Below are 18,378 nucleotides of genomic sequence, written 5' to 3'. Positions count from 1 at the left end.
ATTTGTTAAGAGCTTCGTACAGTGTTGGCTCATAATTGGTGCTGTATAAATGCTTATTTCTTTCCTTCTTCCTCTACTAGATTGTGAGCTCCATCAGGATAAGGTCTGTTTTTGCCTTTCTTGGTTGCCCTAGTTTAGCATAGTGCTTCAAACATGGTAAAAATGCTTGTGAATTATGAGCTCCTGAAAGGCAAGCTTTCTTTTAACTCATTTCATATCCACATCTCTAAAAACAGTGCCTAGTGCAGAGTAGATACTTAATAAATGTTTATTGATTGATTGAATTTATTTGACTTGTTTTCTGGATTTATATTTTTAAGACTTCTAGGATTTCACTGAAAATTTTTGATTAGTGATGATTAATTTTAGGGACAAAACTTAAATTACAGGAAAATTTGATTTTCTCTTAACTGCATGAATGGGTGTAATGACATAGAACCATTATATTCCTATTTATTTATCCAGATTTAGCCTCCCAGCTTTCATCTTTCATATTGTCATTATTGTTTCTGCATTTAAAGTGTGCTAAAAATAATTAATTAGGGACAGCTAGATGGCTCAGTGGCTAGAGCACTGGCCTTGGAGTCAGGAGAGTCTGATTTAATTCTGGCCCTAGACACTTACTTAACACTAACTAGTTGTGTGACCCTAGGCAAATCGCATAATCTAAACTTCCTTGCAAATAAAAAAATAAAATAAAAACAATTAGTTATATATCATATTCAATAAACTACCAGTGACATGGGATTTTTTTTTTTTTTTTTTGCATATACAGGAAGAGAAAAACTCCTGATATTTAGTGATTTGGACCATTGAGTGCTAATTCTCAACCATTAGTTTTCTTTTTGAATGTTTAAAGCTAATTTATTTTTTAAATGTGTTTTTATTATCCTATATTTTTCAGTTTTCCTCACAGAAGAGAAAGCCAATTCAGTATTAAAGCGTTATCCAAGAGCAAATGGTTTTTTGGAAGAGATAAGACAAGGAAATATTGAACGTGAATGCAAAGAAGAAGTTTGTACTTATGAAGAAGCAAGAGAAGCCTTTGAAAATGATGTGAAGACTGTAAGTATTGGGGGGGAATAACTAAATATACTCCCTAGTAGATATGTCTTTCCTCTCTGTATTACTGAATATGGAAATCTTGCATTTCAAAAATGTATATACCTAGCTGAAATACAAACAACCTGGATTTCCTCAGCTTTTTTCACTTTTTCTTTTCAAATAAAAAGCCTGTGACCTAAGCATTTCTGAGGAACTCTAAAGATAGTTCTGAAAGAATTTGTGTGGTAATCCTATTTAAAGGATTAAAAATCTTTTCCCAGTATTTCTTCAGAATCTCTCATGACCTCTGCAGCTTGGAAGGAAGCCTTTATTCTCAGGCTTTGTTCCTGTACATTATTATATAGTAAAACTTTCTGTGTTTTATAAAAATAAGATTGATCAGTTTTATTAAAAGATATCTAGTTAAGCTGAGGGCCTCTGCTTCTTTCAGAAGTGATTCCTAGTCTTTTTCTTTCTTTCTTTTTTTTTTTTCATTTTTTTCATTTTATTTTATATATTTTTTTAAATTTAATTTTTATTTAATAATTACTTTATATTGACACTCATTTCTGTTCCAATTTTTTTTTTCCCTCCCTCCCTCCCTCCGCCCCCTCCCCTAGATGGCAAGCAGTCCTTTATATGTTGGATATGTTGCAGTATATCCTAGATACAATATATGTTTGTAGAACTGAACAGTTCTCTTGTTGCATAGGGAGAATTGGATTCAGAAGATATAAATAACCCAGGAAGAAAAACAAAAATGCAGATAGTTCACATTCGTTTCCCAGTGTTCTTTCTTTGGGTGTAGCTGCTTTTGTCCGTCATTTATCAATTGAAACTCAGGTCTCTTTGTCAAAGAAATCCACTTCCATCAAAATATGTCCTCATACAATATCGTTGTCGAAGTGTATAATGATCTCCTGGTTCTGCTCATTTCACTTAGCATCAGTTCATGTAAGTCTCGCCAGTCCTCTCTGTATTCATCCTGCTGGTCATTTCTTACAGAACAATAATATTCCATAACATTCATATACCACAATTTACCCAGCCATTCTCCAATTGATGGGCATCCATTCATTTTCCAGTTTCTAGCCACTACAAACAGGGCTGCTACAAACATTTTGGCACATACAGGTCCCTTTCCCTTCTTTAGTATTTCTTTGGGATATAAGCCCAATAGAAACACTGCTGGATCAAAGGGTATGCACAATTTGATAATTTTTTGGGCATAATTCCAGATTGCTCTCCAGAATGGTTGGATTCGTTCACAACTCCACCAACAATGCATTAGTGTCCCAGTTTTCCCGCATCCCCTCCAACATTCATCATTATTTTTTCCTGTCATCTTAGCCAATCTGACAGGTGTGTAGTGGTATCTCAGAGTTGTCTTAATTTGCATTTCTCTGATCAATAATGATTTGGAACACTCTTTCATATGAGTGGTAATAGTTTCAATTTCATCCTCTGAAAATTGTCTGTTCATATCCTTTGACCATTTATCAATTGGAGAATGGCTTGATTTTTTATAAATTTGAGTCAGTTCTCTATATATTTTGGAAATGAGGCCTTTATCAGAACCTTTAACTGTGAAAATGTTTTCCCAGTTTGTTGCTTCCCTTCTAATCTTGTTTGCATTAGTTTTATTTGTACAAAGGCTTTTTAATTTGATGTAATCAAAATTTTCTATTTTGTGATCAGTAATGGTCTCTAGTTCATCTTTGGTCACAAATTTCTTTCTCCTCCACAAGTCTGAGAGATAAACTATTCTATGTTCCTCTAATTTATTTATAATCTCGTTCTTTATGCCTAGGTCATGGACCCATTTTGATCTTATCTTGGTATATGGTGTTAAGTGTGGGTCCATGCCTAATTTCTGCCATACTAATTTCCAATTATCCCAGCAGTTTTTATCAAATAATGAATTCTTTTCCCAGAAGTTAGGGGCTTTGGGTTTGTCAAACACTAGATTGCTATAGTTGACTATTCTGTCTTGTGAACCTAGCCTTTTCCACTGATCCACTAATCTATTTCTTAGCCAATACCAAATGGTTTTGGTGACTGCTGCTTTATAATATAATTTTAGATCAGGTACAGCTAGGCCACCTTCATTTGATTTTTTTTTTTTCATTAATTCCCTTGAGATTCTCGACTTTTTATTGTTCCATATGAATTTTGTTGTTATTTTTTCTAGATCAATAAAATATTTTCTTGGAAGTCTGATTGGTATAGCACTAAATAAATAGATTAGTTTAGGGAGTATTGTCATCTTTATTATGTTCGCTCGGCCGATCCAAGAGCACTTAATATTTTTCCAATTGTTTAAGTCTGACTTTATTTGTGTGGAGACTTTTTTATAATTTTGCTCATATAATTCCTGACTTTCCTTTGGTAGATAGATTCCCAAATATTTTATGGTATCAACAGTTATTCTGAATGGAATTTCTCTTTGTATCTCTTGCTGTTGGGTTTTGTTGGTGATGTATAAAAATGCTGAGGATTTATGGGGATTTATTTTGTAGCCAGCTACTTTGCTAAAATTATGAATTATTTCCAATAGCTTTTTAGTAGAATCTCTGGGGTTCTCTAGGTATACCATCATATCATCTGCAAAGAGTGATAGTTTGGTTTCCTCATTGCCTACTCTAATTCCTTTAATATCTTTCTCGACTCTTATTGCCGAGGCTAGTGTTTCTAATACGATATTAAATAATAATGGTGATAGTGGGCAACCTTGCTTCACTCCAGATCTTACTGGGAAGGTTCCAGTTTTTCCCCATTGCATATGATGCTTACTGATGGTTTTAAATATATGCTCCTGACTATTTTAAGGAAAAGTCCATTTATTCCTATGCTCTCAAGTGTTTTTATTAGGAATGGATGTTGGATTTTATCAAATGCTTTTTCTGCATCTATTGAGATGATCATATGGTTTTTGTTTGTTTGGTTATTGATATAGTCAATTATGCTAATAGTTTTCCTAATATTGAACCAGCCCTGCATTCCTGGTATAAATCCTACTTGGTCATAGTGTATTATCCTGGTGACAATTTTCTGTAATCTTTTTGCTAATATTTTATTTAAGATTTTAGCATCAATATTCATTAGGGAGATTGGTCTATAATTTTCTTTCTCTGTTTTCAGCCTACCTGTCTGTGTCACTTTTCAGTACCATGTCTGTGTCATAAAAGGAGTTTGGTAGGACTCCTTCAATCCCTATTTTTTCAAATAGTTTATATAACATTGGAATTAATTGTTCTTTAAATGTTTGGTAGAATTCACATGTAAATCCATCTGGTCCTGGGGATTTTTTCTTAGGGAGTTGATTGATAGTTTGTTCTATTTCTTTTTCTGAGATGGGACTGTTTAGGATATTTACTTCTTCCTCTGTTAGTTTGGGCAAGCTATATTTTTGGAGGTATTTTTCTATTTCATTTAAGTTGTCGAATTTATTGGCATAAAGTTGGGCAAAGTAACTCCTAATTATTGCTCTAATTTCCTCTTCATTAGTGGCGAGCTCTCCCTTTTCATTTTTAAGACTAACAATTTGATTTTCCTCTTTCCTTTTTTTAATCAGATTTACTAAGGGTTTGTCTATTTTGTTGGTTTTTTCATAGAACCAACTCTTAGTTTTATTAATCAATTCAATAGTATTTTTACTTTCAATTTTATTGATCTCTCCTTTTATTTTTAGAATTTCAAGTTTAGTGTTTGACTGGGGTTTTTAATTTGTTCCTTTTCTAGCATTTTTAGTTGCAAACCCAATTCATTGACCTTCTCTTTCTCTATTTTATACAAATAGGCCTCTAGAGATATGAAATTTCCCCTTATTACCGCTTTGGCTGCATCCCATACATTTTGGTATGATGTCTCATTATTATCGTTTTCTTGGGTGAAGTTATTAATTATGTCTATGATTTGCTGTTTCACCCAATCATTCTTTAGTATGAGATTATTTAGTTTCCAATTATTTTTTGGTCTACTTCCCCCTGGTTTTTTGTTGAATGTAATTTTCATTGCATCGTGGTCTGAAAAGGATGCATTTACTATTTCTGCCTTACTGCATTTGAGTTTGAGGTTTTTATGTCCTAATATATGGTCAATTTTTGTATAGGTTCCATGAACTGCTGAAAAGAAAGTGTATTCCTTTCTGTCTCCATTACATTTTCTCCAGAGATCTATCATATCTAACTTTTCTAGTATTCTGTTTACCTCTTTGACTTCTTTCTTATTTATTTTGTGGTTTGATTTATCTAATTCTGAGAGTGCAAGGTTAAGATCTCCCACTATTATAGTTTTACTGTCTATTTCTTCTTGCAGCTCTCTTAGTTTCTCTTTTAAGAATTTAGATGCTACCCCACTTGGTGCATATATGTTTAATATAGATAGTGCTTCAATATCCATGCTACCCTTTAGCAAGATATAGTGCCCTTCCTTATCTCTTTTAATTAGATCAATTTTTGCTTTAGCTTGATCTGAGATCAGGATGGCTACCCCTGCTTTTTTGACTTCACCTGAAGCATAGTAGATTTTGCTCCAACCTTTTACCTTTAACCTGCATGTATCTCCCCGCTTCAGGTGTGTTTCCTGTAAACAACATATTGTAGGATTCTGGCTTTTAATCCATTCTGCTAACCGCTTCCTCTTTATGGGGGAGTTTACCCCGTTCACGTTTATGGTTAGAATGACCAATTCTGTATTACTTGCCATCTTGTTAACCCCGGTTTATGCTTTTTTCCCTTCTTTCCCCTTTCCTCCCCCTTCCCAGTATTAAGCTTGTGAGCACCACTTGCTTCTCACAGCCCTCCCTTTTTAGTATCCCTCTCCCCGCCTTAGAGTTCCTCCCCCTATCTTACCCCTTTCCCTCCCAGTTCCCGTATTCCCTTCCGCTTAGCTTATTCCTTCCCTTTTCACTTTTCCCTTCTCATTTTTCAATGAGGTGGGAGAAGTTTCACCATAGATTGAATATGTCTTAAGATTTTTCACTTAAAGCCAATTCTGAAGGCAGTAAGATACCCACTATATTCATCCCCCTCCATTCTTTCTCTCAGATATAATAGGTTTCCTATGCCTCTTCATGAGATGTACTACCCCCACTTTACCCTTTTTCTGATACAATGTCTTTTCCACATCAATTTCTAGAACAAGGTATACATGTATTCTTTATACATCTATATAGTCAAAATATAGTTCCCAAGATTAATCTTTACCTTTTTAGATTTCTCTTGAGTTCTATATTTGTAGATCAAACTTTTTGTTAAGTTCTGGTTTTTTCATCAGAAATAGATGAAATTCGCTTACTTCGTTGAATGTCCATCTTCTTCCCTGGAAAAAGATGCTCATTCTCGCTGGGTAAGTTATTTTTGGTTGCATACCAAGTTCCTTAGCCTTTCGGAATATCATATTCCAGGCCCTTCGATCTTTTAATGTGGATGCTGCCAGATCCTGGGTGATCCTTATTGTGGCTCCTTGATACTTGAATTGGGTTTTTCTAGCCGCTTGCAATATTTTTTCCTTCATCTGAGGGTTCTGGCATTTGGCCACTATATTCCTTGGTGTTTTGATTTTAGGATCCCTTTCAGTGGGTGATCGATGAATCCTTTCAATGTTTATTTTTTCCTCTGTTCCTGTGACTTCTGGGCAGTTCTCTTTGATAATTTCCTGGAAAATAGTGTCCAGGCTCTTTTTTTCATCATGTTTTTCTGGAAGTCCAATGATTCTCAGATTGTCTCTCCTGGATCTGTTTTCCAGGTCTGTTGTCTTCCCCAGAAGGTATTTCACATTTTTCTCCATTGTTTGATTTTTTTGGATTTGCTTGACTGATTCTTCTTGTCTCCTCGAGTCATTCAATTCCACTTGTTCAATTCTGATTTTTAGTGAAGTATTTTCTTCACTCACTTTTTTAAAGTCTTTTTCTAATTGTCCAATTGAGTTCTTTTGTTCTGTGGAATTTTTTTCCATTTCGCCAATTTTGTTTTTTAGAGAGCTGTTTTCTGTTTCCAGTTCACTAATCCTATTTTTCAAGGATTTTACTTCTTTATCCACTCTCTCTTTAACTTTCTCCAGGCTCTTTTGCCAAGCCTCCCTCTCCTTTTCCCAAGCTTCCCTCTCCTTTTGCCAAGCCTCACTCTGCTTTCCCCATTTTTCTTCTAGCTCCCTTGTGAGAGCCTTTTTAATCACTTCTATGAGGTTCATCTGTGCTGAGGAACAGATGATCTCCTCCTTTGGGGATTCACCTGGGGACTGTCTGTTTTTAGTCTCCTCAGGATTTAGAGTCTGCTCTCTATCTGTATAGAAGCTGTCAAGGGTTAAAGTCCTCTTCAGCTTCTTGCTCATTCTGTCTAATAATCAGAGACAAACTACCAAAGAAAAACAGAAAAAACTAGAGTCTTTCTTTGGGGGAGGGGCTGGGTGTGTTACCGAGCTTCCTCTCCAGACTGCAGGGGGCAGCAGTGAGGCACTAGCAGGACTGTGTGCGCCTGCGCTCTGAGATCCCAGAGCGTGCTGAGTCACTGTGGGGGGGAAGGGGAGGTGGCCAGGTCCCGAGAGACTCCAGCTGTTTGGGGTTGTATTCTTCAGCCCCGGTGTTTTTAGCTTCTCTGCTGGGCTGCTGACTTGCTGCCGGAGCAAAGTATCTAGTCCAGTAGCGGAGCTCTCCCCGCAGAGACGGCTGCGATCACTCCCCACCCCCTCTCCAGTCTGCTCCCGTGCTCTCACTGCCGCTGCCCTCAGCCTGCGCCCGATCTAAAACCGTCCCAGCCCTCCAGTAAAGACAGACCTTTTTTGGCGGATCTCAAGGATGGCTTCTCTTGGTAACTATATGTGGGTTTTTTTCAGTCAAGCATTGATTCAGAGGCTTGTAATGAAATGAATAGTGAGAGAAAGCGTGGAGCTTATGCAGCTGTGAGCCTCCTCTCCGCCATCTTAACCGGAAGTCCCCCCTTTCTTTCTTTTTTTAACTGTTTTTAAAATCTTTTTATTTTCAAAGCACATGCATAGATAGTTTTTAATATTCATCCTTGCAAAACCTTGTGATTCTTGATCTTTATGGAATCAAAGTATGTTAGAGACGTTAGCAAATGGGAAAAAAATTCCTTTTATGAGAGGTTACTATAACTGATTTTTCTTTAGCATCTCCATTGAGGAATACTACTATTAAATATAGATATTGAGGGAGGATATAAGCTTAAGGGTTATATAGGATTCACTTACAGTAGGCTGGCTTTTCTTGGCTGGTCAGCATCTTCCTTGGCACAGAAGCGTATTACTTTAGAAAAAGAGGAAGTAGAATTAGGGTATTGCTTTCCAGGAACAAAAAACCAAAAACAAAGAGTAGTTTTTAAATGGAGGTAGCTAAATAGGCTTCTACAATCTCCTTTTTGTTTTTTCAAGAATGATGTATTTTCTCATTCTGAATAAGAGACGAAGAGGTCCAAATGGTCCTTGAAGAAGCATTGGTCCAAGACTATTTTCAAGGACTTCTCTACTTCATTCTTCTTGGATCACCAGAAAAGTGTGAAGAGCTTGCAGCCTCTGGATAGGAGGACACTGAAGGAAAGTCCCTAGGGAAGAGGAATTTCTCTTCTGGATGGGTGTAATATAGAACCAAAAGTCCTAAATAATATGAAACTTTTCTTGAGCGCTGTGAGGAAAGTCTTTTAAAAGGAGGTCAATACATGTAAAAATTAATAACTGTACAGTTCCTTCTCCTACTCTCGATTCTGAAAAATCACTTGTAGAAGCCATTGTCCTCCTCTTGCAGGCCTTTGCAGAGAGTGAACCAAAGGGAAAAGTAATGGGATACATTGAGTTAGGCTCGGCACTATTACAAATCCATCCTGACTGCTGCCCAGAGAACAACACTAGGGACCCTAGACAGAGTTGTAAATATGTATTGTCCTATAAATAATAGGAACCAATCACATCACCCCATGTGTGATAGTTCTTTCTGCCTGCTATTTATGGGTGGGTTTTGGTCCTGCCTTTGCATGCAGTTCTTGAGTCTTTGTGGAGATCTGTATTTCATACCAGATGATCTGTCTCTCTATAATGATAGCATCTATATAGCATTTCAAGGTTTGCAAAGCTATTTATGACAGGTGTTGTTATTATCTCCATTTTATTGATGAAGAAACTCTGTGACTTGCCTAACATCACATATCTAGTATCTAAATTTGGAATCAAACTTAAGGTCTTCTTGAGTTCAAGTCCAACTATATCCATGATGCCTTCTACAGGAGCTTTAGGTCCAATGTTAGCCCAGGACTTATATTCTGGTCTTTAGCTAAAGAGTAGATTATTTATTATATCACTGAGCTAATTAAGTTTTTAAAAAAAATTATAGCTTTTTATTTAGAAATATATGCATAGGTAATTCCCCAGCATTGACAGTGAGCTAATTAAGTTTTGAAGAGAAAGGCCTTTTCACAATGGTTGGCTCATGTTCCTTGTTCTTAGTAATGGACTTTTAGGACACAATTTCCTTTGGGGGCATATTCCTGTGCAATTATTTGGAAAGAAAACCTGAAGTTAGACGATACAAAGCTCATAAGTACATGGCAGTTGTTGAAAGCAACTATTATTTTCCAGTTCCTTCAGTTTTATCATCCTCTTACCTCCTTCATTTATGATGCATATGAATATAGTTTTAAAGGGAGGATCAAATAGAGTGTATTGGACTTGTCACAGATCCTTAAGCTAGTCCACAATCTTCTGCACAGTCATTGCCTCCCTTTATTGAGCTTTTCATCAATGTGGTTGATCAGCAGTGTTGAGCCAAACTTGTCTTCCATTGTTGTTGGTCTGAGAGTTATAGTGAGAAGGAATTTGTTGGCCAGAAACAATTCAATATAAAATATCCTTCTGACATATTTCCTGCTACATCTGGATTTGAGAAGTACAGACTGACTTCTCATGGCAATGTTAAAAACATCAGCTGTTTGAATAAAGGTCAGCAAATGATGTGGAACAGCCAGTTTATAATTTGTATTTAAGGGTATAATATCCAGTTCTTTAATCTCCAAGATAGGGAAATAGAAATAATGCAATTGATAAAGGAGATTGAGAAGGATCCTTTCATTACCTCCATAAAGCTGGTCCCAATACTACATAGCCAAGTAAAACTGACCACCACTGTGGTCATTTGGGGGAAGGGGTGGGGGGGGATATAATGGATTATCAACTTAGTAAAATAAGCATTTTTACCAGGATTTATTGTTGATAAAAATCAAATTACAATCCCACAAAGTTCCACTTCCCAGTAATTCCATTGTCTACAGTTTGGTGCAGGGTGTTGTTACTATTAACATTAGTAGTATGGGCCAGATGGAATGACATAGTGGATATCAAGAACTTTGGGTCTGGAGTCATAAATATCTTAAGTCCAAATCTGGCCTCCAACACTTATTAGCTTTGTGATGTTGAACTAGTCATTTAACTTCTGTTTGCCTCAGTTTCATGATCTATAAAGTGGAGATAATAATAACACTTGTCCCACAGCATTGTGAGGATCTAATGATATTTGTAAAGTTCTTAGCCCAGTACTGAGGACATGTATGTGGTACAGTGGATAGAGTGCCAGGCTGGGAATCAAGCAGACTCATTTTCCTGAGTTGAAATCTGGCCTCAGACACTTGCCAATTATGTGATTTTGGTAAGTGATTTTATCTAGTTTGCATCAGTTTTCTCATCTGTAAAATGAGTTAGAAAAGTAAATGGCTAACCACTGCAGTGACCCAAAGGGGATCACTAAGAGTTAGATATGACTGAACAACAATATCAGCTTTTCAAATGCTTGTTCCTTTTCCCCCAATATTAAAAAATACTGGAGTAGTATAATGCAGATATATGCCATTCATTGAAAATATACATTCTTGTATCCAGTTTATTCATACAAAAAAGTTCTAAAATCGTCCTGCACCCTTTCCTTGCTATCCTCCTGCTTCATCATCCCTTTTCTATGTGCCATGCCCTTTCTCTTTCATCTCTTATTTGAAAGCTGGCATCTTTGGATGTCATTGTGAGATTTCACCAAGAATACTAAGGCTCACTTAAATGCAAAAAAAAACCTTGTCAATATAGTCAATTTTCAGAGGTAGTTGGGAGCATACTGTTTTGATTCCATTCTCACTTTGAAAGAAAGTTACCAGCATAAGCACTCTTCCCTTCTGTTTTAATAAAAATTTCTAGAAGACAGGTGCAGAATCATGATAATAATCTAAACAGTAATATTGTTTAAAAAAAAATCAAGTTTGGAAGTTTTAAGCATCCTCATCAATGTCATGACAAACCATGATGCCATGATGAAGATACAGAGAGATGAGGGACTTAATGTGCAGAACGAGATTTGTTTCAAATACCATCAATATGGGAATAAATTATTTGTTTGATCATGGTGCATATTTGTTAGAAGAGCCTTCCTTCTCTCTTTTTTTTTGTTCAGTTGGAGGGTGAGATGTGGGAGCCGTAAATACTTTTGTAATTAAAGAAATTAATTTTTTAAAAAGAGAAATTGAAGAAGACATGAAGGTTGAGGACTTGGGTAGATAGTGGTATTCTCAACCCTAAGATGGAAATTAGGGAAACAGGTGAATTGGGGGAAAAAGATCATATGTTCTATTTTGGTGTTTTTTCGTGCCTATAGGACATCCAGTTTAAAATGTGTGGTAACGTATTCAGAGGGATTTTAGTAATTTGGACAGCAGTACCCTCTTTGGTCTAGTTTTCTTATCTTTCTCAGGTGGACTATTATTAGCTGTAGATCAGGGTAAAATACTTCTCTGCTATGGAAGGAAAATTGCATCAGTCCTTACCTAGAGTATAATAGGAATAAGATTAACCCTTATATACCATTATTCTAATAGACAATAAGATTAACCCTTATTATAAAAGGTAGTACTATTAACCCTTTGAATATCATAGTTTTCTTGATCAGGTTTGTCTCTTGGAGAACTGGTAAATGGTTAGCCAACTGGTACTACTAATGATCTCTTGTAATTGGCACTCATGAGGACCTATTATTTATATATTGAAACTAAACAAACTTGAGTAGTAGAACTCTGATGCTAAATGCCCTGATCTTTCACCCAAATTCCCCACTGGAAAAACCTGATTGATGAAATAAGACTTGATAAAATTTTGAACTAGGATAAGATAAGGAAACTGAGAAAGGATCTGTTTCTTAGGCTAGAAAAAATCCAGGTAATTTGGATAGGAATTAAGTTCCAGACTCTAAAAAGAACAGCATTCAAAGTATTCAGTAAGTAGGAATCAAAAGAATTCCAAGAAACAGACTCAGGATTCAAGGCTCAGGTAAAAAACATTTTAAAACTGGAGGTTCTTCAGTAAATAGTATTTCATATCTGTTATGATCCAAAATTACATTTCCCTTTATGGAATTTTCTTTTAAAATCTCAATAAAATTGTTCATTATTCATTCCCTTGATTTAGAATCCAATAGATAATACGGTTTTGTTTTAGAAAACTCTTGCTCCTGTTAAGGAAGAAGCAACTAGGGACCTCTAGTGGAGAAAGTACTGAGCTTAAAGTCAAGAAGGAAGCGAGTTCAAAAATGGCTTCAGATATTTCCTAGTTGTGTGACCCTGTGACAGTCATTTAACTTATGTGTGCCTCAGGTTCTTCAGCTGCAAAAATGGGAAGAATGGTACCTACCTCCCAGACTTGTTGGGAAGATCAGATGAGATAACATTTGTACAATGCCAAACATATAGTGTCATGCTATATAGATTCTTCCTCCCTTTCCCTTAAGAAATATGCTTTCTATTTATAGGCAGAAGCTTCTAAAAGTGAAGCTGAACTCTTAACCAAGAATCATTAAGCTTTTGGAATTAGTTAAAACCACAAATTCAGAAATGTGGAGGTGAATTTAACTTCCACAAATTACTGTTTAACTTCTAGCCTTCTAAAGATCAAGAGAGCTTGGAATTTTTCTCTAGCCATTTTAAATCAGTGAAGCTTCTCTGTGAATATAAAGAAAAACACTGAAGTCTAGGATGAAAAAGCAAAAGGGAAGTCTCAAAAACTGGCTTACATCTCAAGAGAGCACATTTCTGCTTTAAATGTAGCTATAATAGTTTGAGGAATAAATAAAATACAAACTTTTGGCCTCTGTTGTAGCTCATTTAGTAATGTTAAATAGGAATTATAAGATTGTAATGTTTATTATATGTAATGTTTATCTTCTCAGGGAAGATGGGAGTATTTATTATTCACTGTTTATTTTATTCACTGCTTATTAATGAGTCCCCAAGATTGTTTATTTTTAGAACAGAGTGCTTTTAGTTTAACATTTCTTTGACTATAGTATCTTTGGTCTTAAAGTTTTCTTTATGAATAAAACTACACTTGCAGACTGCAATGAGGAGTGGGAAGCTTAAGTTTTCATTTTAAATGGAGCAACATGACTTTGGAAGAGATTGGGAATGTATAATTATCTCTTATTTTCTGCTGTTTGTTAGAAAATATCTACAAAAACTGTCCCAACACAAATGTTCTAAAGCCTCAGGACACTTTAGTTATCATTATTAAACTAAGTTTTTATTTTCTATGATGTACCAGCATTATGACTAGAGCTCCAGATCTAGAGGCAGGAAGATTTATGTTCAAAACTAACACGACCCTTACTGGTTATGCAAGCCATTTAATTTCTACTTGCCTCAGTTTCCCCATCTGTAAAATGGGAATATGAACAGTACCTATATCTTGGGGTGGTAATGAGAATAAAAGGGGTAATATTTATAAAGTACTTTACAAATCTTATAGCACTATATAAATTCTAGCCATTAGCTATAATGATTTTGGTGACATAGGTTTAATTTTGGGTTAGATATTCTACTGAATATTTAATATACTCATTTCTAAATGGCAACTTTGAAAAAAAGATTATTTGTGTATAAAGGCTATTTGGTGGTTTTTGTTTTTTGTTACTTTCTCATTCTTATGCTAGACACAGCAAAAATATCTCAAATTTCATCGGACATATGGAGAGCAGAGAGAGGGGTAGGAGAATTGAGAATAATTATTATTCGGATTACAAATTTTGGGGAACTGGAAGATTGATGAGACTTTTAACAGAAACACAAGTATTTGGGCTTGGATAGAAAGATGTGGCCTGCTTTGGATGTGTTTAATCTGAGACATATCTAACACATTCCATTTTAAATGTCTAATTGGCAATTTGTTATGCACAGCCAGAGCCAAAAGAAAGATTTCTGTCAAATATAAAGGTTTTGACATCATCTTCATAGATGTGACAACATCATGAAAGCTGATGAATCACGGGGAGAAAAGAAGAAAGTTTAGAAAAAAGCCTTTGGGAGCATCCATGTTGGCAGCCTGAAATAAATGCTGATCCAGCAAAGAAGCCTGAGAAAGAATGGTCACGATAGTACAGAGTAGTATCAGGAAGAAAATAATTTTCAAGAGGAAAATATGGTCAACAGTGTCAAATGCAGTCGATAGATTGAGAAGAATTAGAACTGGGAAAAAAGAGGTTGTTATTTTGGGAGAAAACAGTTTAGGTTTAGAGATAAGGTCAAAAACAAGATTGTAAAGGATTGAGGGGCAAGTGGACCTGATGAGTGTTCACAAATTCTTTTGGGAGATGCTAGGTAACTATCTGTGCTTAGGATTGTTTTCAGAGTCTTTCCGGTTTGGATAGGATCTATTAGAACTTAACATTCTGCTAGCATTTTCTTCAATGTCTATGGGTATCCTCTACTACAAATTAAAGATGGAAAATTAGGATTTTTGTCATGATAGAACTTCTTTGTATGAGAAGATTTCAGTATTCTCTACATGGATGTAGTAGCTATTTTCAAGAATTTGAAGGACTGTCACATGGAGGAGGAATTCGATTACAATTATCTCTTCCACATCACAACTTTCCCTATCACAGGTCAGTGTGGGAAAGTGGGAATTTAAGGGGAGTTTTATGGAAGGTGCATATGACACACAAAGACCAAACAGTGACATAGAGTTTATGACCAAATATTTAACCAAATTTTACAATAAGGTATTGTAAACATAAAAGAAAAAGAAAAACTTTAGACTTCTTTCTTCTCTGGTATAGAGGGAGGACAAAATGTTGATTTTCCACATCATGGGGATCCTCTAGCCCAAACCCTCCTAAAGTAGAAGAGAGAACTGTAGTTCATTTGACTTGTGGGCAGAATCATAGACATGCCAATTTGGATTTGATGTTAAATTTTTTTTTCTACTAAAAATTGAGATGTCTTAACATAAAGCAGACCTAGAAAGGTGGTGGGTTGATTCCCCTTTTTGAAAATCTTGAGAAAGAAGCTTTTCATTCCCTTTTTGGATATTTTAATAATGGGGATTTCTTTTGTTTATGAGTTGGACCAGGTGACTGCTGAGATCCCTTAAATTCAGTGATACTGTGATTTTATGGGAGCATTTGGATAAAAATCCCACAAGATGGAGGGATATATCCCATATAAATCCCATATAGATGGAGGGATTGCTATTTGTGCTTTAAGGGAAGAACTCACATTGATGAAATCATAAGTATACTGAAGTCTGGAATCATAGTGTAAGAACTAAAAGCTCAACTCATCCATTCCATTGTATGTAGTTGAGAAGATGGAGAGAGGTAGAGTTGAAATTGCATGCTTCTATTAACATATAATTCTGTGCTCAGTTGTACACTGATTTTATTTTTGAGTCTCCAGGATGTTCACAAACACAGTGCTTTTATGCCATATGTCATATTTCAACATATCTCTCTCTATGATTTATGAAGGTCATTTAAAACATGATGTTGCGTAAAAATACTGAACTAAATGTCAGGAATCCTGAGTCCCAACTCTGACACTTAGCTAGATAACTATCAGCACCTCCCTGAACCCTCTCTATATCTCAGTTTCCTAATTTTTAAGTGGAAATAATAATATTTATGTAAGGTTTGGTTTTAAATGTTAGGCAAATCTTAAAGTGCTATATAAACGAATTGTTATTTTAAATAACAAAACTTTGTACTCTAAAGATGTGTTAATTGGAGTTGTCTGTCTCCACATAGAGAGGTAACATTTTATATTAGACACACACCACTCCTTTCTTAAGAGTTAAAGTTTTGGGCTCTTCTGACTTGTGGCCTATATAATTAGAATATGTAGAAATACCTAAAACTTCTTATTGCTTAACAGTCTGTATTTGGGCTCCTATATCGTGATTTTCCACTAACAAACTTTGTTTCCACTTAATGCAAATGTTAGGGTTGATGGTGCTTAATTATCCAATGCTAGTTAAATTTTGAAACTTAACTAAACTTTAGACAATCTTGAACTCAAGCTGGTGGGTGATTTATGCCTGTTTAATAACTGAATGTGTGTGAGAGGGACACTGAAAACAAGTCCAGGGAAGGAGAATGCGTATTGGAATTTTTCTTACTCCTTGGTTTTTAAATAGCTTTGAGGTTGAAATATTCATTGCTTGAGCAATTCTTTAAACTTTTCCACATAATAACGAATGTGCATCAATTGTTGGTATCCATATCAACTGAAAAACAATGGTGGGTGGGTGTATGTGTGTGTTCTATGTTTGTTACCTAGTCCTCCCCCAACTGCAGATTATCATAGAATTGAAATTGGAATGAACCTTTAGTCTAATCCTTACCCAAACAAAATTCTTCTGTGAATAGAGCTACCTGAGAAGTGGTCATCTAATCTTCAGTTGAAGACCTATGATAAGGAAGGAAAACTCAAATCTACTTGGGGTCAGCTCTCATTTTCTTTGCATGAAGTGTAAATTTCTCTTTTCAACCTCTACCCTGTGTTTCTAGTTTTACTCTCTGGAACCCAGTGGTACAAGTCTGATCCCCTCTGTACATGCTCTTATATTCTGCAAGATGGACTTTCATATTCAAATAAAACTTTTTTAAAATTAAGGACTCGGGAAACTTCCAAAGCAAAATCTAGTTTTAAAATGCATAGATACTTTTTTCAAAATTGGTCAGAATTTCTTATTAGGATGTAAGGGCATCTCAGCAAAGATATCTCTAGGAGGATGTATATTTTTGCACATCTCACAAATTATTTATTAGAATCCTCATAACATATTGTAAAATATCCTTTGCTGATTTGCATGTGATAGAATGAAAATGTTACTTCAATGTTCACAAAGTCTAGTCCTTAAGTTTTTATATAGAAATCAGATTTCTTTTTGCTAATCAGTATCATTTAAGGTTGCTAGAGGATTTACTTTGGAATGATAATAGTTCATTTATATTCATCTGTAATTCCAACTAAAATATACTTTGTTCAAATCATTTTCATATGTCATGAACTTCTATTATCATGACTTTTCCCTCAATGTTTTCTAGTTTTCCAGTATTCTATGAGAATAGAACAGAACAGAACACAATATTTAAATGTATCTGGTCAAAAGAGAAAACAGTGAAACTTCACCTCCTTAGTCCTGGACACTGGCCTCCCTCAATGTCGCTTATGGTCACATTAACTTTTGGCTTCCATATCACTCTGTTGACTCATTAAGCTTTCAGTTTTTTTTTTTTTTGTTTTTGTTTGTTTTGTTTTTCAGTGATTTTATTCAGTTGAACTTGTATCTACATTATCCCAAGTATTTTGTTTTTGTGCTGTTGATTTTTTTTACCCCAAGTGTAAGACTAGACATTTATCCTTATTACATTTTGTCTTACTTGATTTAACTCAGTTTTTCAGCCTGTCCAGATCTTCTTGTATTTTTACTCCATCATCAAATTAACCATATGCATAAGTGTTGTATCATCTAGTCACAGCTTCTTAAACTCTTTCTAGTTGCAGTTTCCTTTTGCCCAAGAAATTTTTGTGCGACCCCAGGTATATAGGTATACAAAATAGGTATACAAATCAAAGATTTACTGATAGCAAATCATAATTTCACAACTCTCAATTCAGTTAAGCCAGTTTAAGAAATTTTGGTGTAGGTGGTATAATGAATGGAGTACCAGGCCTGATTTCAGCAGGTTTGTTTTTTTGTTTATTCATTTGTTTCAATTATGTCTGATTCTTCATGACCCCATTTCTTGGCAGAGATACTAAAATGGTTTGCCATTTCCTTCTCCAGCTCATTTTACAGATGAGGAAACTGAGGTAAACAGGGTTAAGTGACAGGGTAACACAGCAAATAAAAGTGTCTGAGTTCAGATTCTAACTCAAGTTGATGAATCTTCCTGACTCCAGGCCCCATCATTCTATCTACTGCACTACTTAACTCTATAAATATCAGCTCTGATAACAATTATTATTATTAGAAAATTTAGTAATTTTGTCTTCAATACTTGTGTGCACATCTTTGACAAAA

General features: G+C 35.3%; 1 protein-coding gene across 1 annotated transcript in view; it reads left to right on the top strand.

Annotated features, from left to right (window-relative positions):
- Positions 1-18,378, top strand: part of PRRG1 (proline rich and Gla domain 1) — a 126,139-nt gene that overhangs the window by 84,990 nt on the left and 22,771 nt on the right. The window contains exon 3 of the mRNA XM_051985049.1: positions 905-1,065. Coding sequence (XP_051841009.1) covers positions 905-1,065 — 161 coding nt within the window. The remainder of the gene's footprint in view (positions 1-904; positions 1,066-18,378) is intronic.

The sequence above is a fragment of the Antechinus flavipes genome, chromosome 3 (assembly GCF_016432865.1).
Source record: "Antechinus flavipes isolate AdamAnt ecotype Samford, QLD, Australia chromosome 3, AdamAnt_v2, whole genome shotgun sequence".
Taxonomy (NCBI): Eukaryota; Metazoa; Chordata; class Mammalia; order Dasyuromorphia; family Dasyuridae; genus Antechinus; species Antechinus flavipes.
Note: the sequence above shows the minus strand (reverse complement) of the source record. Positions and strands in the feature narration are given on the sequence as shown.